At 68.7% G+C, this 18,482-nt stretch overlaps 1 protein-coding gene across 5 annotated transcripts in view; it reads right to left on the bottom strand.

Moving 5' to 3' along the window:
- Positions 1 to 18,482, bottom strand: part of RIPOR1 (RHO family interacting cell polarization regulator 1) — a 56,930-nt gene that overhangs the window by 3,643 nt on the left and 34,805 nt on the right. For all 5 annotated transcript variants that reach the window (XM_075009143.1, XM_075009144.1, XM_075009142.1 and 2 more), the window contains 14 exons: positions 14,150 to 14,276; positions 11,632 to 11,784; positions 11,137 to 11,215; positions 10,760 to 10,783; positions 10,339 to 10,392; positions 9,426 to 9,578; positions 8,366 to 8,429; positions 7,821 to 7,864; positions 7,432 to 7,557; positions 6,789 to 6,937; positions 5,666 to 5,795; positions 1,229 to 1,954; positions 984 to 1,117; positions 125 to 299 (listed from right to left, as the gene is read on the bottom strand). In XM_075009143.1, the coding sequence (XP_074865244.1) occupies positions 125 to 299; positions 984 to 1,117; positions 1,229 to 1,954; positions 5,666 to 5,795; positions 6,789 to 6,937; positions 7,432 to 7,557; positions 7,821 to 7,864; positions 8,366 to 8,429; positions 9,426 to 9,578; positions 10,339 to 10,392; positions 10,760 to 10,783; positions 11,137 to 11,215; positions 11,632 to 11,784; positions 14,150 to 14,250 (2,112 nt within the window). In that variant the 5' untranslated portion in view covers positions 14,251 to 14,276. The remainder of the gene's footprint in view (positions 1 to 124; positions 300 to 983; positions 1,118 to 1,228; positions 1,955 to 5,665; positions 5,796 to 6,788; positions 6,938 to 7,431; positions 7,558 to 7,820; positions 7,865 to 8,365; positions 8,430 to 9,425; positions 9,579 to 10,338; positions 10,393 to 10,759; positions 10,784 to 11,136; positions 11,216 to 11,631; positions 11,785 to 14,149; positions 14,277 to 18,482) is intronic.

The following is an 18,482-nucleotide window of genomic DNA, read 5'->3' as shown; positions in this document are numbered from 1 at the left end:
CGAGCCGTTAGCGCCACTGGCAGGGGGGCTGGGAGCCTGCCGCCTGCCTCGGGCTGAGTGCCAGCGCCACCCCACCGGGCACGGCAGAGCCCCGCCTGGCACCAGCCCCCTCCTGCACACTCACCAGCAGCAGGCGGTTGCAGTTGCCCAGGTGCTGGACCACAGCCCGGTCCAGGAACTCACTCCCAGTGCTCATGGGGTCCGAGCTGCCCTCGGAACCGCTGCCCACGCCAGCGTCCTCGGCCGGCGCATCACAGCCTCCCAGTGCCCCGGCTGCCGCATGGACCCCGCCGGCCGTCCTGCAGGGACAGGGGCCACGTAAACACACACCCACCCACGGGGCCCCCACCTCCGCTGCCGGCCGCCCTGCTGCTGAGCTGCCTGGCACGCTCCTCCCCACCCCCAGCTGCCTGGGCACAGGACAATGGCCCCTGCGTTCAGTGCCACGCAAACCCTGGCACAGACACAGCTGTGGCACGGGCGGGCTCTCACCCCGGCGCCCACTGCCCCCCTTCCCAGCAGGCAGAGAACCCGGGAGTCCTGGGCCTCTGCTCTGAGCCTGGCAGCCGCTGCCCCCTATCCCCAGCGGGGAGAGAACCCAGGAGTCCTGAGAAGCAGAGCCCCCTCACAGAGCCCAGCCCTCTCCGGGCGTGCTGTGCAGCACATCCCTGTGGCTTCGAAAGGAAAAGGATCCGGCCAGGCTGGGGACCCATCTTGGCTTCTCCTCCCAGGGGCTGCCCCCCTTGGGATGCGGGGACCACCGGCTCCCCTCTCTCTGCACCCCAGCTTTGGAAAGACGGGGGTGGGGGGAGCATGGACAGTAATCACACTGACACTGGGGGCGGGGAGCGGACCGGCAGTGCAACCCAGGCCCCGGGCTCCCCCAGCACCCCTGCAGCACCGGCTGGCCCTGGCCCCCCACAGCCTGGCCCGAGCGGCCCTGGGTCAGCACTGTGCGCAGGGTGAGAGCGGCCCTGGCTCACCGCTGGCTCCCGGCGCCCTCCTCCTCCTCCTCCTCCTCGGTGTCCGAGGCGTTGAGGAAGCTGAAGCTCTCCAGCGCGTGCTCCACTGTCAGGCTCATGCTGGAGGTGCGGCTCAGGACGATGCCCTGCTTGTGCTGCGGGGAGGGCAGAGTGAGGCCCCCGCCTGGCCTGTGTGGCCCCCAGTGCCCCTCGGCCCGGCCCGGCCCCCAGACCCCCCAGCCCTGCAGCGTGGGGCTGCCCCTCACCATGAGGATCTCCTCCAGCCGTTTCAGCTCCTGCTCCAGCGGCTGCAGCTCGGGGAACTGCCCCCGATAGTCGTCCAGAGCTGATGCCAGCGAGCCGATGGCCTCCTCCAGGCCGCAGTCCACAGGCTTCGGCCTCTCTGCTGGGCCGGGGGCTGGTCTCCTGCTCTCCTCCGAGGCCGGCCGGGCCGGGGAGACCTCGCAGCCCTGTGGCCCCAGCGCTGGGCCCACGGCCGTCTCAGCCTGCTGCACAACAGCCCCGTGGGACTCAGCCCTGGGCACTGGCGGGGGCGAGGCCAGGGGGAGCGTGTCCGTTGCTGGGGGGGGCAGCGCCCCAGCACTGCAGTCCTGGGGGGCTGGAGAGAGCTCCCCTGCCTGGGCGCTGGGGCCCTCCCTGCAATCCAGCGCTGCGTCCAGGCTGCTCTCGCTGATGTGGCTGAGAGTCCGGGAGTAGGGCACGTGCCCATTGGCCACCACCTCCTTCCTGGTGCCGCCGCTGGGCTCCCCCTGCTGCCCCGACCCCTCGGCCGTGACGCCCGCCTCCTCGGGCTGGGAGAAGGCGATCTCGATGGCGGGGGCCGAGACCTGCACCTCAGGCTGCACCACGGGCTTGTGGCTGCTGTGGCGGGCGCTGCCCGACAGCTGGGGGCTGGAGGAATCGTCCGACGACTCCGAGGAGATGGACCAGGCCGTGCCGTTCTCCAGCTCCTCCTGCCGCCGCAGCATGTTCTGGAGAGAGTGCGGCACGTCAGCAGGCTCCTCACCATGGACCACCGCCCCTTCCTGCCACCAGCCACAGCCCCTCGCCGCCACCAGCCACGGCCCCTCACCACGGACCACAGCCCCTTCCTGCCACCAGCCACAGCCCCTCGCCGCCACCAGCCACGGCCCCTCACCATGGACCACAGCCCCGCCCTGCCACCAGCCACAGCCCCTCGCCGCCACCAGCCACGGCCCCTCACCATGGACCACCGCCCCTCCCTGCCACCAGCCACGGCCCCTCGCCGCCACCAGCCACGGCCCCTCCCTGCCACCAGCCACGGCCCCTCGCCACGGACCACGGCCCCTCCCTGCCACCAGCCACGACCCCTCACCATGGACCACCGCCCCTCCCTGCCACCAGCCACGGCCCCTCGCCGCCACCAGCCACGGACCACGGCCCCTCCCTGCCACCAGCCACAGCCCCTCGCCGCCACCAGCCACGGCCCCTCCCTGCCACCAGCCACGGCCCCTCGCCACGGACCACGGCCCCTCCCTGCCACCAGCCACAGCCCCTCGCCACCACCAGCCACGCCCCCTCGCCACGGACCATGGCCCCTCCCTGCCACCAGCCACACCCCCTCGCCATGGACTACAGCCCCTCGCCAACACCAGCCACGCCCCCTCGCCACGGACCACGGCCCCTCCCTGCCACCAGCCACACCCCCTCGCCATGGACTACAGCCCCTCGCCACCACCAGCCATGCCCCCTCGCCACCACCAGCCACGCCCCCTCGCCACGGACCATGGCCCCTCCCTGCCACCAGCCACACCCCCTCGCCACGGACCACAGCCCCTCCCTGCCACCAGCCATGACCCCTCACCACGGACCACGGCCCCTCCCTGCCACCAGCCACAGGCCTTCGCCACCACCAGCCACGACCCCTCACCATGGACCATGGCCCCTCGCCACCACCAGCCACGACCCCTCACCACGGACCACAGCCCCTCGCCACCACCAGCCACGGCCCCTCACCACGGACCACAGCCCCTCGCCACCACCAGCCATGACCCCTTGCCACGGGCCCCAGGCCACAGCCCCTCTCTGCCACCAACCACGACCCCTCACCACGGGCCATGGCCCATCCCTACCACCAGCCATGACCCATCGCCACAGGCCCTGGCCCCTCCCTGCCACCAGCAACGACCCCTCGCCATGGGCCCAGGGCCACTGCCCCTCCATGCCACCAGCCACAACCCCTTGCCACAGACCCCGGCCCCTCTCTGCCACCAGCCATGGCCCCTCGCCACAGGCCCCGGCCACTCCCTCTGTCCTGGTCATGCTGACCCCTCACCCAGCCTCTGACCACACCTCCAAGAGCCTCAAACCACCCACACTCAGCTGTGCCCCACTGCCCCCCATCTACCCCCACCGCCAGAAGCCATGCCCCCTGCCCTTCCCAGCCACTGGCCACACCCTCCGGCCCCCCCCATGATGCTGTTGGATTTTCTAATGAACGTGAGAACCATTATTGTGACCTCCATCCTAAATTTGCACCAAATCTTGAGCCACGTGGGCCAAGGGAGGGGAGCTAACAAAAGCTGAGGATCCGCTGAACCTGTTTATGCTGCTTGCACATCCATATCACGTTGGTGCGTGAAGTTACAAGCACTGGCTCTGAGCTCGTCATTGAACTTAGGTCACGACAGGAGGCGACCACCTGCTCACCAGGTGAAGCTGGACGTAGCAGAGAAAGGGAATGTGAAAGAAGGAGGGAATGTCTGAGGGAACGTGGCCGCGGACACGGAACCTCAGAGATGGCCAGTGGCAGAACCACCAGAAAAGGGGGTGGCCAGGTGACCTGATGGTGCGATTCTCCATTGTGAAGGAGCTCCCAGACAGGGAGGTACAACGGATGTCCCACCTCATGGGCAAGGCTACAAAGGGGACGCTGAGGCTCCTCCCTCCAGTCTGCTAGGAACTGAGCCTGGCAGGAGGGCTGCCCTGTGCTAACAGAAGACGTACTCCAGAGACTACAGGAGCGTCTCAACATTCACAAGGGTTCTGGGGTCAGATTTCCACGAATGAGCCCCGGCGAAGCGAGGCCAAGTGAATTTGGGAATGGCGAGAACCTACTGTGTTCCATCTGCTGCGGCCTGCACCAAGGACTCTGTGATTGGTGGCTGTAACTGGCCGGTTTTAACAAGCTCGTTCTCACTCTTTTCCGTCTACAAATAAACCTTTTGGCTTCAGGTGCTGAAGCATGAGGCCAGCGGGCTCTTTTGAGATACCCGTTGCCTGTGGGCTGGGAGAACCTGTTTGGATTCAGTGAGATTGGCTTACATTGCCTCTGCACTGAGCGAAGAGGGGACCGGCTGTGGCACAAGGGAGGTGGGAGAGCCTGAGGGATCTGCTGGTGTGACTCCTGGCTGGCCAGGGAGGCAGCAGAGGGGCTCTGGGTGACTGGTATGGTGCCTTAGAATGAAGGAGTCCCACCCCTGGGGCTGTAAGTAACCTGGTTTAAAGCCATGTGCCCTGATTTAGCTTTCTAAGCTGTTCCAGGGAAACCTCCTATATTACACCCACCAGCACTCCTTTGCCAGGGGCTCCTGCCCACCCCACTGCCAGCCACCAATGCCCCACAGGGACCTTGCTCCAGCCCCCTCCATGCCCACTGCCAGCATCTCACACTGGCTCGCTTGGACCCAGCCACCCCAACTTCCCCATCAGCATCTCCTGCACCCCACCAACAGTGCCCCAGGGTCTGCCAGCTCCCTGGAGCAGGGAGGACAGTCTGTGCCATTCCTCCAGCCCCTCACCCCCCCCACCCCAGCCTCAGTGCTGCTCTGGGGTAAGTGACGGCTGCATCGGTGGGGCAAGGGGGCAGGGCCAAGGGGAGTGGCCGAACACATTGATCCTCCAAGCCCCAAACGATAATCCTCAGAAGTTGGAGAGCCGGGAGCACCGCCAAGGCTTGGCAACTGAGCCAGAGCAGGACAGAAGCCCACAGCCCCCTACCCACGGCAGGGCAGAAGCCCTGAGCTCCCCCAGGCTGGCAGGAGGTGGGGGGCAGGGGCTGGGCCGGCCACACTGTCACTGTAAAAGAGGCACACGTGGCTCCCGCCCTGGTCTAGCACTACGACAAGCAGCTACTGCCTCCCGCCCCTGCCCGCAGCCTGCAGGGCACCCCCGACTACTGCGCACCACAAGCAAGCGGGGTGGGGAGCAGCCTGGTCCCATCCCTGCTCTGGCACAGGCAACCACAGAGCCAAGGCTCAGCCCCCGGGAGAGGCTGGCAGAGAATGGGGCTCCCTCCGGCCCAGAGCCAGGGCCTGGGGGTGGGCTAGCAAGCGGGAGGCAGCCGGAGCTCGGGCTTGCTGGGGTGACTAGCCACCCAGCTACGCTACGGGCTGGCTCCCGCCAGCGAACTTACATGGCCCCGCTGGGGGCGTCCACCAAGCGGGCCAGGCCGGAGGAGTTCTGGGACAGTTTGTCAGGCAGCGCCTGGCAGGGGGCGTCCACCCAGGGCCCCCCAGTCCTGGGCTCTTGAGCAGAGAAGAGGGCACCGTCAGCAGGGACACGGGTGCCAGCCTGGGGTGGGGCCAGCAGCACCTCTGAGATCAGCGAGGCAGCAGCAGCCCCCCCGGGCAGCCAGCCAGCACCACAGGCGACCCACACGTGCCCAGGGGGCCCCCCCCACGCAGCCCCCTGGCGCCCCCGGCCCTGCCTGGCGCACTCACGTAGAAGGCCTGCTCCCGCAGCGAGGGCGTGTCGGGCGGGCTCTGGCTGTAGGTGGAGAAGCGCTTGCTGACGGTGGGCGCTTTGCCGACGGTGCTGGAAGCGGAGGGCTGGTCGTCCTTGTCGAAGGGGCTGCGGGGAGAGCGTGTGGGGGGGAGTGAGGGGTGGAGCACACGGGGGGAGGGGGAAGGGCTGGGGGTGGAAGCACAGGAGGAAGGGGGGCTGGGGCGGGAGCACAGGGGGGCAGGGATGGGAGTGCGGGGGAAGAGCACGGGGGAAGGAGAGGGATTGGGAATGGGAGTGAGGGGGCGGAGCACAGAGAGGAGGGGGAGGGGCTGGGCATGGGAGTGAGGGGGCGGAGCACCGGGTAGGGGAAGGGGCTGGGAGTGTGGGGTGGAGCACAGAAGCGGGAGGGGCTGAGGCTGGGAGTGGGGGACGGAGCACAGAGAGGAGGGGGAGGGGCTGGGAGTGGGGGGTGGAGCACAGAAGGGAGGGGGGAGGGGCTGGGAGCACAGAGGAGAGGAGAGGGGCCGGGGCTGGGAGTGGGGGGCGGAGCACAGAAGGGAGGGGGGGCTGGGGCTGAGAGTAGGGGGTGGAGCACAGAGGGGAGGGGGAGGGGCTGGGAGCACAGAGGAGAGGGGAGGGGCTGGGGCTGAGAGTAGGGGGTGGAGCACGGGGGGAACGGGAGGGGCTGGGAGTGGGGGCGGAGCACAGAGGGGAGGAGGAGGGGCTAGGAGCACAGAAGGGAGGGGCCGGGACTGGGAGTGGGGGGGGAGCACAGAGGGGAGGGGCTGGGAGCAGCCACAAGCCCATCCAGCCTGGCGTGCGCGGGGGCCGGGGCAGTGTGAGGGGGGGGCCGGGGCCGGGCCGGGCTGGCGGCACTGAGCTCGGACCCCGGCGGGTGCACCCTGCTGCGGTGCTGGGGGCAGGCGGGCAGCCCCAGAGGGGCCCGTGGGAGGGGGGCAGCCAGGCATGCACAGACCCCCAGCCAGAGGCCCCGGGCCCAGTGCCAGGGGGCTGCCTGCCCAGCCTGGACCCAGGACCCCTCCCGCCTGGGGCTGCACCTCTGGGGCAGCGCGGCCAGGGACCAGCCCCCCCAGGAGCCCGGGCCCCCTGGCCACTCACTTCCAGGTCACCTCCAGGCTCAGCTTGATGGTGCCCAGGTCATTGACATCCACGGCCACCACCTGGGGCAGGGCAGCGAACAGGTCCTTGGTCTCGCAGGCCACGCTGCCCACCACCACGTGGCTGGCCAGGCTCTTCAGCTCTGTCACCTGCAGGGCAGGGCAGGGAGAGGCTAAGCCCAGGGCAGGTCCAGAGGGTTATACTCAGGTCCCTCCGCCCAGCGTGCCGCCCCAGGACTGCCCCTGCTGGCTCGTGCCTGGTGGGGGTCAGCGAGAAAGGGCCCCCACCACAGCCTGGTGTACAACGGGCCCTGCCGGGTGCCCCCATCCATCCACGCAGCAGGGACTCCAACCGGCCGCCTCCAGCACAGCTCCGGGCATGGACCCAGCAGGGCAGCCTCGAGCAGCAGGGCAGGGTGCAGCCTGCCGGCTGCAGAGCCCTGGCCCTCCGTCGCAGGCGGGGCCCTGGCCTGGGGGGGTCACCCGTTTTGGGGGTGGTGTGCTCAGGGCCAGATCTCAGTGCCCTGCCGCTCAGCCACCCCGCTCCGGAGAGGGACCCGCTGGGTGTGGCCATGGGGCAGGGTGGGCGAGTGGGGCGGATGTGCCGGCGGCAGGCGCTGACTGGGGGCGCCCGGCTCCTGTACCTTGATGGAGAGGAACTCGGTGACCAGGGGCTGGAAGACCATCTCCTCGCTGTCCCACACCTGCTTCCCGTTCACCTCGATGCGCCCCTTCAGCTTCCACCGCTGCCGCCCGTACTTCATGCCAATCTGCGGAGAAAGGAGCGGGCTCAGCCGGGGCGCACCGGGGATGGCTCCAGCCCCACGGCTCCCTGCAGGGCAGGCTGATCCCCGGCCCCACTGCTGCCTGCAGCAGGCACCAGCTGGTCCCTGGACCCCACGGCTCCCCACAGCACCTGCCCGCCCATCCCTGGGCCCCACAGCATGTGCCCCTTCCCTCCCCTGGTCAATGACGCTGCACTGCCCTTCCACCCACTCGCCGGCCGACGGCTGCAGTCCCAACGCCCACGTACCTCGTACTGGTCCCCGGCACAGAGCCTGGCAAACCCGGCCAGCCCTGCAAGAGGAGCGGGAAGGAGAGCTGAGGTCCAGGCGACCCTCCCGGCCCTGCCCCCTGCTGAGCCACACGCCTGGGCAGGACGCAGGGCCCAGGGCCAGCAGACCAGGGCGGAGCAGGCAGAGCCCCACACGGGGCAGCCGGCCGAGGGCACAGGGAGCCCCAGGGGGGTGTAGGCAGGGCTGAGGGGCAGGTGCTGGGGGGAGGCGCTGGGGTTTGGGGGCAGGCGCTGGGGTTTGGGGGCAGGCGCTGGGGGCAGGCTCTGGGCGCTGGGGGCAGGCGCCGGGGGGAGGCGCTGGGGTCTGGGGGCAGGCACTGGGGGCAGGTTTTGGGGTTGGGGGGCAGGCGCTGGGGTCTGGGGGCAGGCGCGGGAGGCAGGCGCTGGGGTTGGGAGGCAGGCGCTGGGGTTGGGGGGCAGGCACTGGGGGCAGGTGCTGGGGTTGGGGGGCAGGCGCGGGAGGCAGGCGCTGGGGTTGGGGGGCAGGCGCTGGGAGTCGTTACCTTTCATCTTGACATGGAACTCGCCCAGCTGGCTCTCGAGCTCGCTCTCCAGCAGGCACATGTTCTGGGGCGAGCCAGGAGAGTGTCTGTCAGCTACCGCCAGCCCCCACTGCCCCGCCCCTGCCGGCCCCCCAGCACCCTGCCCCGCCAACCCCCACTGCCCCGCCCCTGCCGGCCCCCCAGCACCCTGCCCCACCAACCCCCACTGCCCCGCCCCCGCCAGCCCCCCAGCACCTGCCCCGTCAGCCCCCACTGCCCCGCCCCCGCCAGCCCCCCAGCACCTGCCCTGCCAGCCCCCACTGCCCCGCCCCCGCCAGCCCCCCAGCACCCTGCCCCGCCAACCCCCACTGCCCCGCCCCCGCCAGCCTCCCAGCACCTGCCCCGTCAGCCCCCACTGCCCCGCCCCCGCCAGCCCCCCAGCACCCTGCCCCGCCAACCCCCACTGCCCCGCCCCCGCCAGCCCCCCAGCACCCTGCCCCGCCAACCCCCACTGCCCCGCCCCCGCCAGCCTCCCAGCACCTGCCCCGCCAACCCCCACTGCCCCGCCCCCGCCAGCCTCCCAGCACCTGCCCCGTCAGCCCCCACTGCCCCGCCCCCGCCAGCCCCCCAGCACCCTGCCCCGCCAACCCCCACTGCCCCGCCCCCGCCAGCCCCCCAGCACCTGCCCTGCCAGCCCCCACTGCCCCGCCCCCGCCAGCCCCCCAGCACCTGCCCCGCCAGCCCCCACTGCCCTGCCCCCGCCAGCCCCCCAGCACCTGCCCCGCCAACCCCCACTGCCCCACCCCCGCCAGCCTCCCAGCACCCTGCCCTGCCAGCACCCACTGCCCTGTCCCCGTTAGCCATCACACTGCCCCGTTGGCCCCCCACTGCCCCACCCCCACCCGCTCCCCACTGCCCTGCCCCCATTAGCCATCACCCTGCCCCCACTGGCCCCCCACTGCCCCGCCCCCAGCAGCCCCCTGCCCCACCCCCGCCACCCCCCACTGCCCTGTCCCCATTAGCCATCACCCTGCCCCCACCAGCCCCCCACTGCCCTGCCCTGCCCCCGCCAGCCCCCCACCTCAGTGTACTCCTTGTAGCCCTTGCTGGCCTCGGCCAGGCTGTCGCGCGCCTCGCGGCTGGTGGGGCAGGCGGCCGTGTAGGCTCTGACCATGTTGTGGGCCCCGTCGCGCAGGCGCCGCTGGACGCAATAGGCCTCGTAGAGCTCGTCAATCTGCAGCAGAGCCACGGCACCAGGTGAGGGGCCGGGCTGGGCTGGGCCGGGCAGGGTCCCCTCCTCCCTGCTCCGCACCCCAGGGGCCGGCCCGCTGCCCCCCGTCCTGCACGGGCCACACACCTACCCCGCCCCGGCAGCAATGGCGGGGAGTCGGGGAGCCCGGGGCAGCACTGGGGGGCAGGGGGAGCCCCGGGCACCACTGGGAAGGTGGTGGGGAGCCCCGGGCACCACTGGGAAGGTGGTGGGGAGCCCAAGGCAGCACTGGGGGACAGGGGGAGCCCCGGGCACCACTGGGAAGGTGGTGGGGAGCCCAGGGCAGCACTCAGGGGACAGGGGGAGCCCAGGGCAGCACTGGAGGACAGGGGGAGCCCCGGGCAGCACTGGGGGACAGGGGGAGCCCCGGGCAGCACTCGGGGGCAGGGGAAGCTCGGGGCAGCACTCGGGGGCAGGGGAAGCCCCGGCCAGCACTGGGAGGGTGGTGGGGAGCCCCAGGCAGCACTGGGGGGCAGGGGGAGCCCCGGGCAGCACTCGGGGGCAGGGGAAGCTCGGGGCAGCACTCGGGGGCAGGGGAAGCCCCGGCCAGCACTGGGGGGCAGGGGGAGCCCAGGGCAGCACTGAGGGGGCTGTGCCTCACTCAGGGTAATCCCAGTTTTGACCAGCCCTGAAATACGTATGGGGGGAAAGTCGGCCCCCCACCCCTGCGCCCCCAGAGCCCCACAGCACGAGGGGAGCCCCAGCCGCTGGCACCGCCTCGCACCTTGCTGGCGTGGAACTCCAGCCTGCGCAGGAACCGCTCGATGGACTTGACTTGCTGGAAGGGAGCAGGAGAGGGGTCAGACACCGCCCGCCCGGGCCCCCACAGCCCCGGCTGTCCCGTGCCTGTCTGGGGGCAGGGCGGGACCCAGCTCCCTCCTGGCTGCTTGGGGTCGGCAGGCAGCTGCTAGCTCGCGGCGAAGCAGCCTGTCTCCTAGGGCCTGCGGGCGTCACCAGGGCACCCACCCCCCTGCCCACATGCAGCCCCCTCCGGCCTCTGCTGGCCACCCCTCGCTGCCCCGAGCCCCTTAAGCCCCTGGGGAGGGGCAGCCGGGAGCAGAGGGAGGACGAGGCCAGGGCTTGCAGGGGAGCTCCACCGGGGGGCCCCCATTAACCCCCCGGCTCCCCACAACGCCGGCCCTTACCTTATCGAGGTCATAGAGAAAGCCCTAGAGGAGAGGAGAGGAGAGGAACGGAGTGAGAGGCAGGTCGGAGACAGGCCCTGTGCCCCTGCCTGGCACCCCCCTTCCACCAGTCCAGCGCCCACCCCGGCTGGGTGCGAAACCTCGGCGGGGGGGAGGCGTGGGAACACCCGCACGCCAGGCTGCCCACACCCGCGCGGGTCCCCAGGCTCGGGGGAGACCACCCCGGCCCCAGCCAGCGCGGTCGTCGTGCACGCACTGGGCCAGTCTCGGCCCGGCCGCCCTTGTGGGAGCAGGGCTGTTGGGGGTGCTGCCCCAGGAGCCAGGCAGGGGGACGGGGGCCAGGGCAACGCCCCGAGCCGGGCGCCGCCCACACTCACCAGGCGGGAATTCCTCTTGGACTCACGGATCTGGGTGCTGAGCTTCTCCAGTTCCAGCTGGTGCACCTCCAGGTAGCCTCTGCGGCAAGAGCACCGTCAGCCCCCGCTGGGATGAGCGCAGCCAGCAGAGCACAGCTGCACTGGGGGCGCGGAAGGCTGGCAGCACCCCGCCCCGGCCAGTCACTCCCGGCACCCGCCCCTCCCCGCTCGCCCCTGCCAGCACCGCGGGACGGCCGCAGGGTCTGGCGGCGATGGGCCAGGCCGGCAGGGCCGGGGAGCCCCGAGGGGCCATTGACTCGCAGGGATGCCGAAATGCAAGTGGACCCAGGAGCCAGCTTCCCTGCCCTGGCTCACATGCATCTCATGGCCTTGCCCAGTGCCCAGCCCCCTCCACGCGCAGTGCCAGCCGCCTGGTCCCCGCGCAGGGCGACCGGCTCCTCCAGGTCCTGCCAGGAGCTCGCCGGCCCTGGCCGCCCCCGGGCACCGCTCACTCACGTCAGGCCCTTCTTGAGCGCCTCGTACACCTCGTCCAGCCGGTCGGGCTGTGGCGCCTTCGACAGCGGGGACTTGTGGGACATGGAGAACATCCTCCTCACCCGGGAGCCAGGCTTCCTGGACACCGTCGGGGGGCTGAAGGGGGGCAGGTTCCTGCGGGGCGGAGGCACAGAGAGGCTGGCTGAGCGCCCGGACCCGAGGGGCCGGCACCCGTCGCTGTCTCACGCCTGCAGGGCTGGGTGGGACCCCGTCCTCGCCGCGCCAGGGCTGGGGGACGGAGGGTCCCTGCTCAGCCGGGACACGGGAACAGCAGCTGTGGCTTGCGGCCCCCTTTGACGCCCCTGTGACATTACAGGGTTTGTAAAACGAACCTGGGAACCGTTATGGCCACCACTGGGCTAGGTTTGCACCAAACCTCCCGCCAGGGGGCCAGGGAGGTGTCTAAAGAAAGCTGGCGATTTGCTGAGTCGGCTGATGCTGCGGGTATGTCTGTGGCATGTGTGTAGGGGCAGTTCCAAAACCGGCTCTGGGCTTGGCTTCGTGAGAGCAGCTCCGAGCTGGGGGAGAGGGACCGAGCGGAGAAAAGGCCTCATCGGACTCCAACCCACGTCTCAGGGATTCAGCTGAGCTGCGTCAGCTGGAAGTCTGCCAATGGCAGGACGCCCCGAAAAGGACACGGGCACTTGAGTCTCCGCTGCAAACGCGATCCCGAGCAGCAATTTCCCTCCACGTGGGCAAGAGTATAAAAGAGGACGCTGAGACTCATCCTTTTCCCTGCAGTCTCCAGGCTGCAGCTGGCCAGGACAGCCCTGCTATGAACTGAGCCCCAGTGGACTGCGGGACCTGGCTGGCAAAGGATGCTCCTCCAAACACTGCCGCAGCCGCATCAAGCGACTTATGGCTCATGGATGCAATTTAACCACTTTAACAACCTTCCCTCTCACGCTGCTCTGTGTCTGTCTGTCCATTGACAAGCCTTTCGACCTTACACGCTCAAGGACGGGCCCAGCGTGCTGTCTGGGGTAAGAGCTAAACAGGCACTGCCCTGGGCATGCGGCCGGTCCCTTTGGGGCTGGGCGAACCCGTGTGGATTTGCCGAGATCGGTTTTCATAACCCCTTATCGGTGCCAGGGGGGACTGGTGCGGGCAGGGGGAATGCCGGGGAGCCTGAGGGCTCTGGCTGACTGGTTCGGTGCCTTAGAGAGGTGGAAAGCCCAGTCTGGGCTGCAAGAGGCCCAGTTCTGGGCAACTGGCCCAGGTTTGGTTCTCACAGCCGTGCCTGGGAAACCCACGTCTGCACCAGCCCCCTGCCCCGCCCCGGCCAGCCGCAGCAGAGCTGCTGGAGAAAGGCCGCAGGGGCATGTTCCCGGTCTGCTCTAGGCCAGTTAATAATCCCCGAGATACACCCACCTCAACTCCGCCCTGATGAGCATCAGCCCTGGGCTCTGCGCGACCGGGGGCAGCCCACGCCCCAGGCAGCTACTCCCACCAGAGGAACCTCCTCAGGCCAGGCCGCGCGTCCCCCAAAGAGCAATGGGGGTCCTGGATCGCACCAGTGGGGGCCAGGAGGTGCTGCTCAGCGCCCTGGCCAGGCTGCTCAGGCAGAGCTCTGCTCCCCCACTCATGGGAAGGGGAGATGCGGACCCTGAGCTCTGCCCTGCCCTGCCCTGCCCTGCCCGGGAGCAGGAGCTGTGCGCACAAACCCCACCATCTCCTACAAACCAAAGCAGGGCTTGTCTCAGGACAGCCCCCGGCCACCCTGTGCCCTCGGCCCCCGGACAGCCGAGCCCCCCTTTCTGAAGCACTGCTCACGCTGGCTGCCTGGCTGCTGCATGGGCTGGGGCGCTCCTAGCACGGTCCCCAGGGACCTCCCTGCCTAATGGGACACAGGGCCCTCCCGGACGGCCTGGAGGTGGGAGCTGGGCACCTGGACTCCTGGGTTCCACGCCACACTCAGCAGCACAGGGACGATTCCCTCCTCACTGCCGGGTGGGGCTGGGGGCATCTGGGACGGGTCAGCCTCCAGGGAGCTCCCAACGCTGGATCCAGGCAGACCGTTGCCCGCTCCAGGACCCCCCAGCACGGCTGAAAGAGGGACCCTGAGCACCCATCCCCTGCAGCTGCCTCTGGGGAGCAGCCGCTTGGCCAAAGCAGCCTGCCCACTGGGAGGGGGAGGGCTGGGGCAGAGGAGGACCCCCCGCAGATAGCGCCTGTCCGAAGGGCTGCTGGATGCCCCATCAACCCACCATCCCCCCAGAGGCAGAACTGAGCTGCAGGGGGATCCGGCCCCCAGCCAGAGTACGGCCCAGCCGGTCGGCGAGTGCCCGATCCCCCCACAGGCCACACCAGACGGGCTCTGGGAACGTCTCCACCGACAGCCCAGGCAGGGCCGGTGTGACTCCTCGCCTCAGCAGGGGCCTAGGAGCCCGATCCTCAGCCCTGGTCTCACACCAGCCGATGCCAGATCCCCAGGGCCAGGTGCCATTAAAGCCCTGCCAGGCAGGGAACCCCGCCCTACCTGAAGCCCTTGTCCTGGGTGGAGTTCACGCCGGCAAAGGACTGGCTCCTATTGATCCGGACAGCGAGGGTGCGCCGCTGGGGCCGGACGGAGAGCGACATGGTGGAGAGTGATCTGGAAGGCCTCCCTGCGGGGGAAGGAGACGACACGGTGAGGACAGGTGGGCTCCAGCCCGCTCTCCCAACACCAACGGCTGGTCCCAGCAGCTCTCGGCTCGGTCCCTCCTCTGCACCGTGGCTAGGGTGTGAGCGAGCCCATCCCAGAGCAGCACCGCATGCCAGTAGCAGAGCTCCAACCTCTCACCCACAGCAAGGGGGCCAGGTGCCAGTCTGGGGCTGGCGCAGGGTGCCGCTAGGCCCGGCACAGTGCGCCACATGGCTCTGGGATCCAGCACAGCTCCTGGCTGGCCCTACACCTCCGCACATCCCAGCCACCTATACTCCCTTGAGCAAGCCTGGCACTGGCAGAGCATGTGGCAGGCAGGGGGCCCCATGCCAGCCAGGCCTGAGATGGGGACCACTCCCCTGCCAGTGCCGGGAAGGACAGACCTTGGGGCCAGCTGAGCCAACAGCCCAAGACAACAGGAAACACCAGGCCTTCCGGAGCCCAGGAGCCCTGCCCGGCACAGCCTGACACCACACGTGCATCAGCCGACCAGCCCCCTCCTTCCGTGAGACACTGCTCCAGTGCCCCACAGCCCCTCCCCAGGGACTCAGAGCCCTTCCCTGCAGGGGACGCCCGTGGCCCTCGGCTCCCACGCAGCTGGCAATGGAGCTCGCAGAGAACCCTGCTCCCCAAGGCGGGGAAGGGGGCTGGCTGCCCCCCACTTGGACCGGGCAGATCCCCGGTGCCTCTGCCCTCCGGGGTCGGGGGGTACTGTGACCTTACTGGATTTTAAGATGAACACAAAAAGACTGTTGCACCTGCTGTGCTACGTCTGCACCAAGCCTTGTGCCAAGCGGGTCAAGGGAGGTGCCTAAGGAAAGCCGGTGAGTCGCCGTATCTGTCGAAGCTGCGTACGAGGGTGTATCACTTTTATTTGGGGCGGTGTAAGCCTTGGCTCGGGGCTGGTAGTTGAAACTTCTAGTTTCTGGGTGAGCACGACAGGAGGCGCGGCAGCCAGGGCTGAGAGGTTCCCAGCCAGTAGAGCCACGCTAGACACAGAAAGGGCCGTAGCACATTCCCAGCCACCTCCCAGCCCAGCAGACAGGCAATGGCAGTTTGCCCGGAAAGTACGCGGTCGGGCGACCCGCTCGTGTGTCTCAGAGGCGCTTCCACACGGGGGGGACAGTGGAAATCCCACCGCATGGGCAAGGCGATAAGAGGACCCTCAGGTTCCTCCGTCTTTATCTTCAGTCCAGCTCATCGCTTCCGGAGCATCTCCGCTAGGAGCTGGGCCCGGAAGGATCGCTGACCCGTCCTGACCGAGGATGTGCTGCAGGGACTTGGAAGAGAGCAGCCGGCTCCACCTCTGCTGCAACCTGCACCCAGAGCTGTGTGACTGACGGATGTAAGTCCATCGCTTCCCCAGCTTCCCTCTCGCCCTAGTCTAGATGCTCATTAGCACAGGTCAGAGCCGCGCGGACGGGCCCAGCGCGCTCTTCTGGGCGAGAGCCGAGAAACACACAGCCCAGGGGATTTGGGACTGGAAGGACCTGTGTGGATGAGGTGAGATGGGTTTTCATCACCTCTCCTCCGTGGAAGGAGGGGCCTGGTGGGGGCACAGGAGAAGCTGGAGGGAGCAGGGGAATTGCCGGTGTGACTCCTTGCTGGCCGGCGCGGTGATGGAAGTGCCGTGCGCACGACGGGTTTGGTGCCCCGTAGCAGAGGCCCCAGGCTGGGGCTGTGCGTAGCCCTGTTCGCCGCGATGTGGCCCGCTCCGCTGTGCCAGGAAAAGCCTCCGCTATTACAGCTGCACTCAGCCGGGCTGCTGGGGAGGCCCAGGGCAGCGCGGGGGCAGACACAGGAGCATTTTGGGGGTGCTCGGCTGGGATATGGCACAGCCCAAGGCAGCACGGCCAGCTCTGAGCCCCCGCAACCTGCCAAGGCCCCCTCCTCCAGCGCCAGGAAGGAAGCCCCAGGACTGCAGCGCCTGCTGGAAAGTCCCTGGCCTACGCTGCCGGCGCAGGCCCAGCAGCAGCTCGGCTCCGTGGAAGGAAAGGGCGTGAGGCAGCTGGCTCCCCAGCCCGAAGGGCTGCCGGGGGGAGGCCACCGTTCCCCACACTGACCCACCCAGGCTGGCTGCCCCTCGAGCCCCGTATTCCTCAGGGAGCCGCCTCCAGGAAGAGCTGTGGGCAGACCGCCGGACCCTGCTCCAGGCCTCCTGTCTGTCCCTGACTGCACCATGACTCAGTTTCCCCTGGGTGAAGCAGCTGCTTCTGGTGTCCCTCGGGGCAGGGGGAAAGGGCGTGCTGGGACTTAGTGGCTGCCAGGGTCCTGGAAGCCGCAGGGCCTGGGACCGAACTGGTGGGGCTGAGGACTCTGCCCTTCACGGCTGCCGTGCCCAGGAGCCCGGGGACTGTGGCAGCAATTTGAAGGGCCCAGTTCCCCCAGCCGCTGCCGCAGCCACGTCCTACTGGCACAGTGTACCGGTCCACACTCTCCGCGGCTCGCAGCTCAAGCCCAGCGCTGCTCGCCCCGGCTGACAGGCTCTGCGGGCAGCCCGAGCTGGGTCTGGCCGGTGCTGGGCGCTCGCTCGCAGCGTGAGCAACGGACGCACTGTGAGCGGAGCCAGACGGGTCCGGCGGGCGCATCCAGGCTGAGCCCTGCGCATCACAGGACCTCGCCCCGACCTGCCCAAGCCACCGGCAGCCGCACATATGCAGGCAAAAAGCTCAGGACGCAGAGAGTCCGCGAGGTACATACGTCAGGGCAGCAGTTTTCACGCCGGGCACTACAGCCCTGGGAGCACAGACCCTAAGGGTCCTCACCCCCCAACACAGCCCCTGGGGACCACAGATCCGAAGGGCCCCCCCCCACTGCCCATTGTTTCAAGTTCACAAATGGAAGATGCTGGAAAGCTGCTGCTCTGGTTCAGCTGGTTCCCCCGCGCTCCCCTGACCCCCGTCTCTGCCAACCTGGCCTGCTCCAGAGGCGGGGATCAGCCCCTGAGCACGGGGCTGAGACCCACCGGTCCGACACCAGGGAACCAATTCTCTGCCATCACTTAAAGCCCTGTACAGCGTCGCATGCTGGGGCGTAGGGTGGGCAGCTAACAGCAGACGACGGCTCCACCCGCGAACACCCAAACCCCCAGCTCCCCTTAGCACACCCGTCACCGCTCCCTCTGCCAGCCCCCGGACACCTCCCACACCGTTCGCCTGACTGTCTTTGGGTGCAGGCCAGCCCAAGAGTCTCCCGTCTGTCATGGCCGCTCAGTCGCCTCCATAAAGTTGGAGCCAGAGCCCCGGTCTCGCATGCCAACCCTGCCTGTCTGCCCCTGGGCCGCACACCAGCTGCCTGGGGGAGAGCTCACCAGTCACCCCAGCAGGGCCCTCCTGCTGTGGCCACCCACAGGAACTGTGGGCCGCCTCATCCTAGACTTACAGGACATGAGCACCGGAAGGGACCTCGAGAGGTTGAGTCCAGCCCCCGGCCCTCATGACAACACCAAGCACCATCAGCCAGCATCCTGCCCGGTGTCTGTCTAACCTGCTCTGAAATATCTCCAGCGATGGAGATTCCACAACCTCCCCAGGCAATTTAGTCTAGTGTTTGACCACCCCGACAGTTAGGAAGTTTTTCCTAATGTCCAACTTAAACCTCCTTGACTGCAGTTTAAGCCCTTCGCTCCTTGTCCTGTCCTCAGAGGCCCAGGAGAACAATTTTTCTCTCTCCTCCTTGTAACCCTCTTTTAGGTACTTGAGAATCACTATCTTGTCCCCTCTTGGTCTTCTCTGTTCTGAACTCAACAAGCCCAGTTCTTTCAGTCTGCCCTCCTCGCTCACGTTCTCGAGACCTTTCATCATTCTTGTTGCTCTTCTCTGGACCTTCTCCACATCTTCCCTGAAGTGAGCAGCCCAGAACTGGGCCCCAGACGCCAATGAAAGCCTGGTCAGAGCAGAGCAGACCAGAAGAAGGACTTCTCCTGTCTTGCTCACCTGTTAGTCATCCTGTACACGCCCAGGGAGCGTGCGGGAGACCTGTCACCATGCTCACCCCTGCCAGAGACCCAGGCCCCAGGGGGACCCCTCACCCCCGGGCTGGGCGGCACCTGCTGCAGGCAGTGCCGGGACAGCAGCTCGCTCACCACGCTGGCGGTGGGCCCGCAAGGAGCCGGAGACAGAAGCCACCAGGAGAAGACATGTCCTGAGGCACAGCCCAGCCGCGGCTG

Source organism: Carettochelys insculpta, chromosome 14 (genome assembly GCF_033958435.1).
Source record: "Carettochelys insculpta isolate YL-2023 chromosome 14, ASM3395843v1, whole genome shotgun sequence".
NCBI classification, from domain to species: Eukaryota; Metazoa; Chordata; order Testudines; family Carettochelyidae; genus Carettochelys; species Carettochelys insculpta.
Note: the sequence above shows the minus strand (reverse complement) of the source record. Positions and strands in the feature narration are given on the sequence as shown.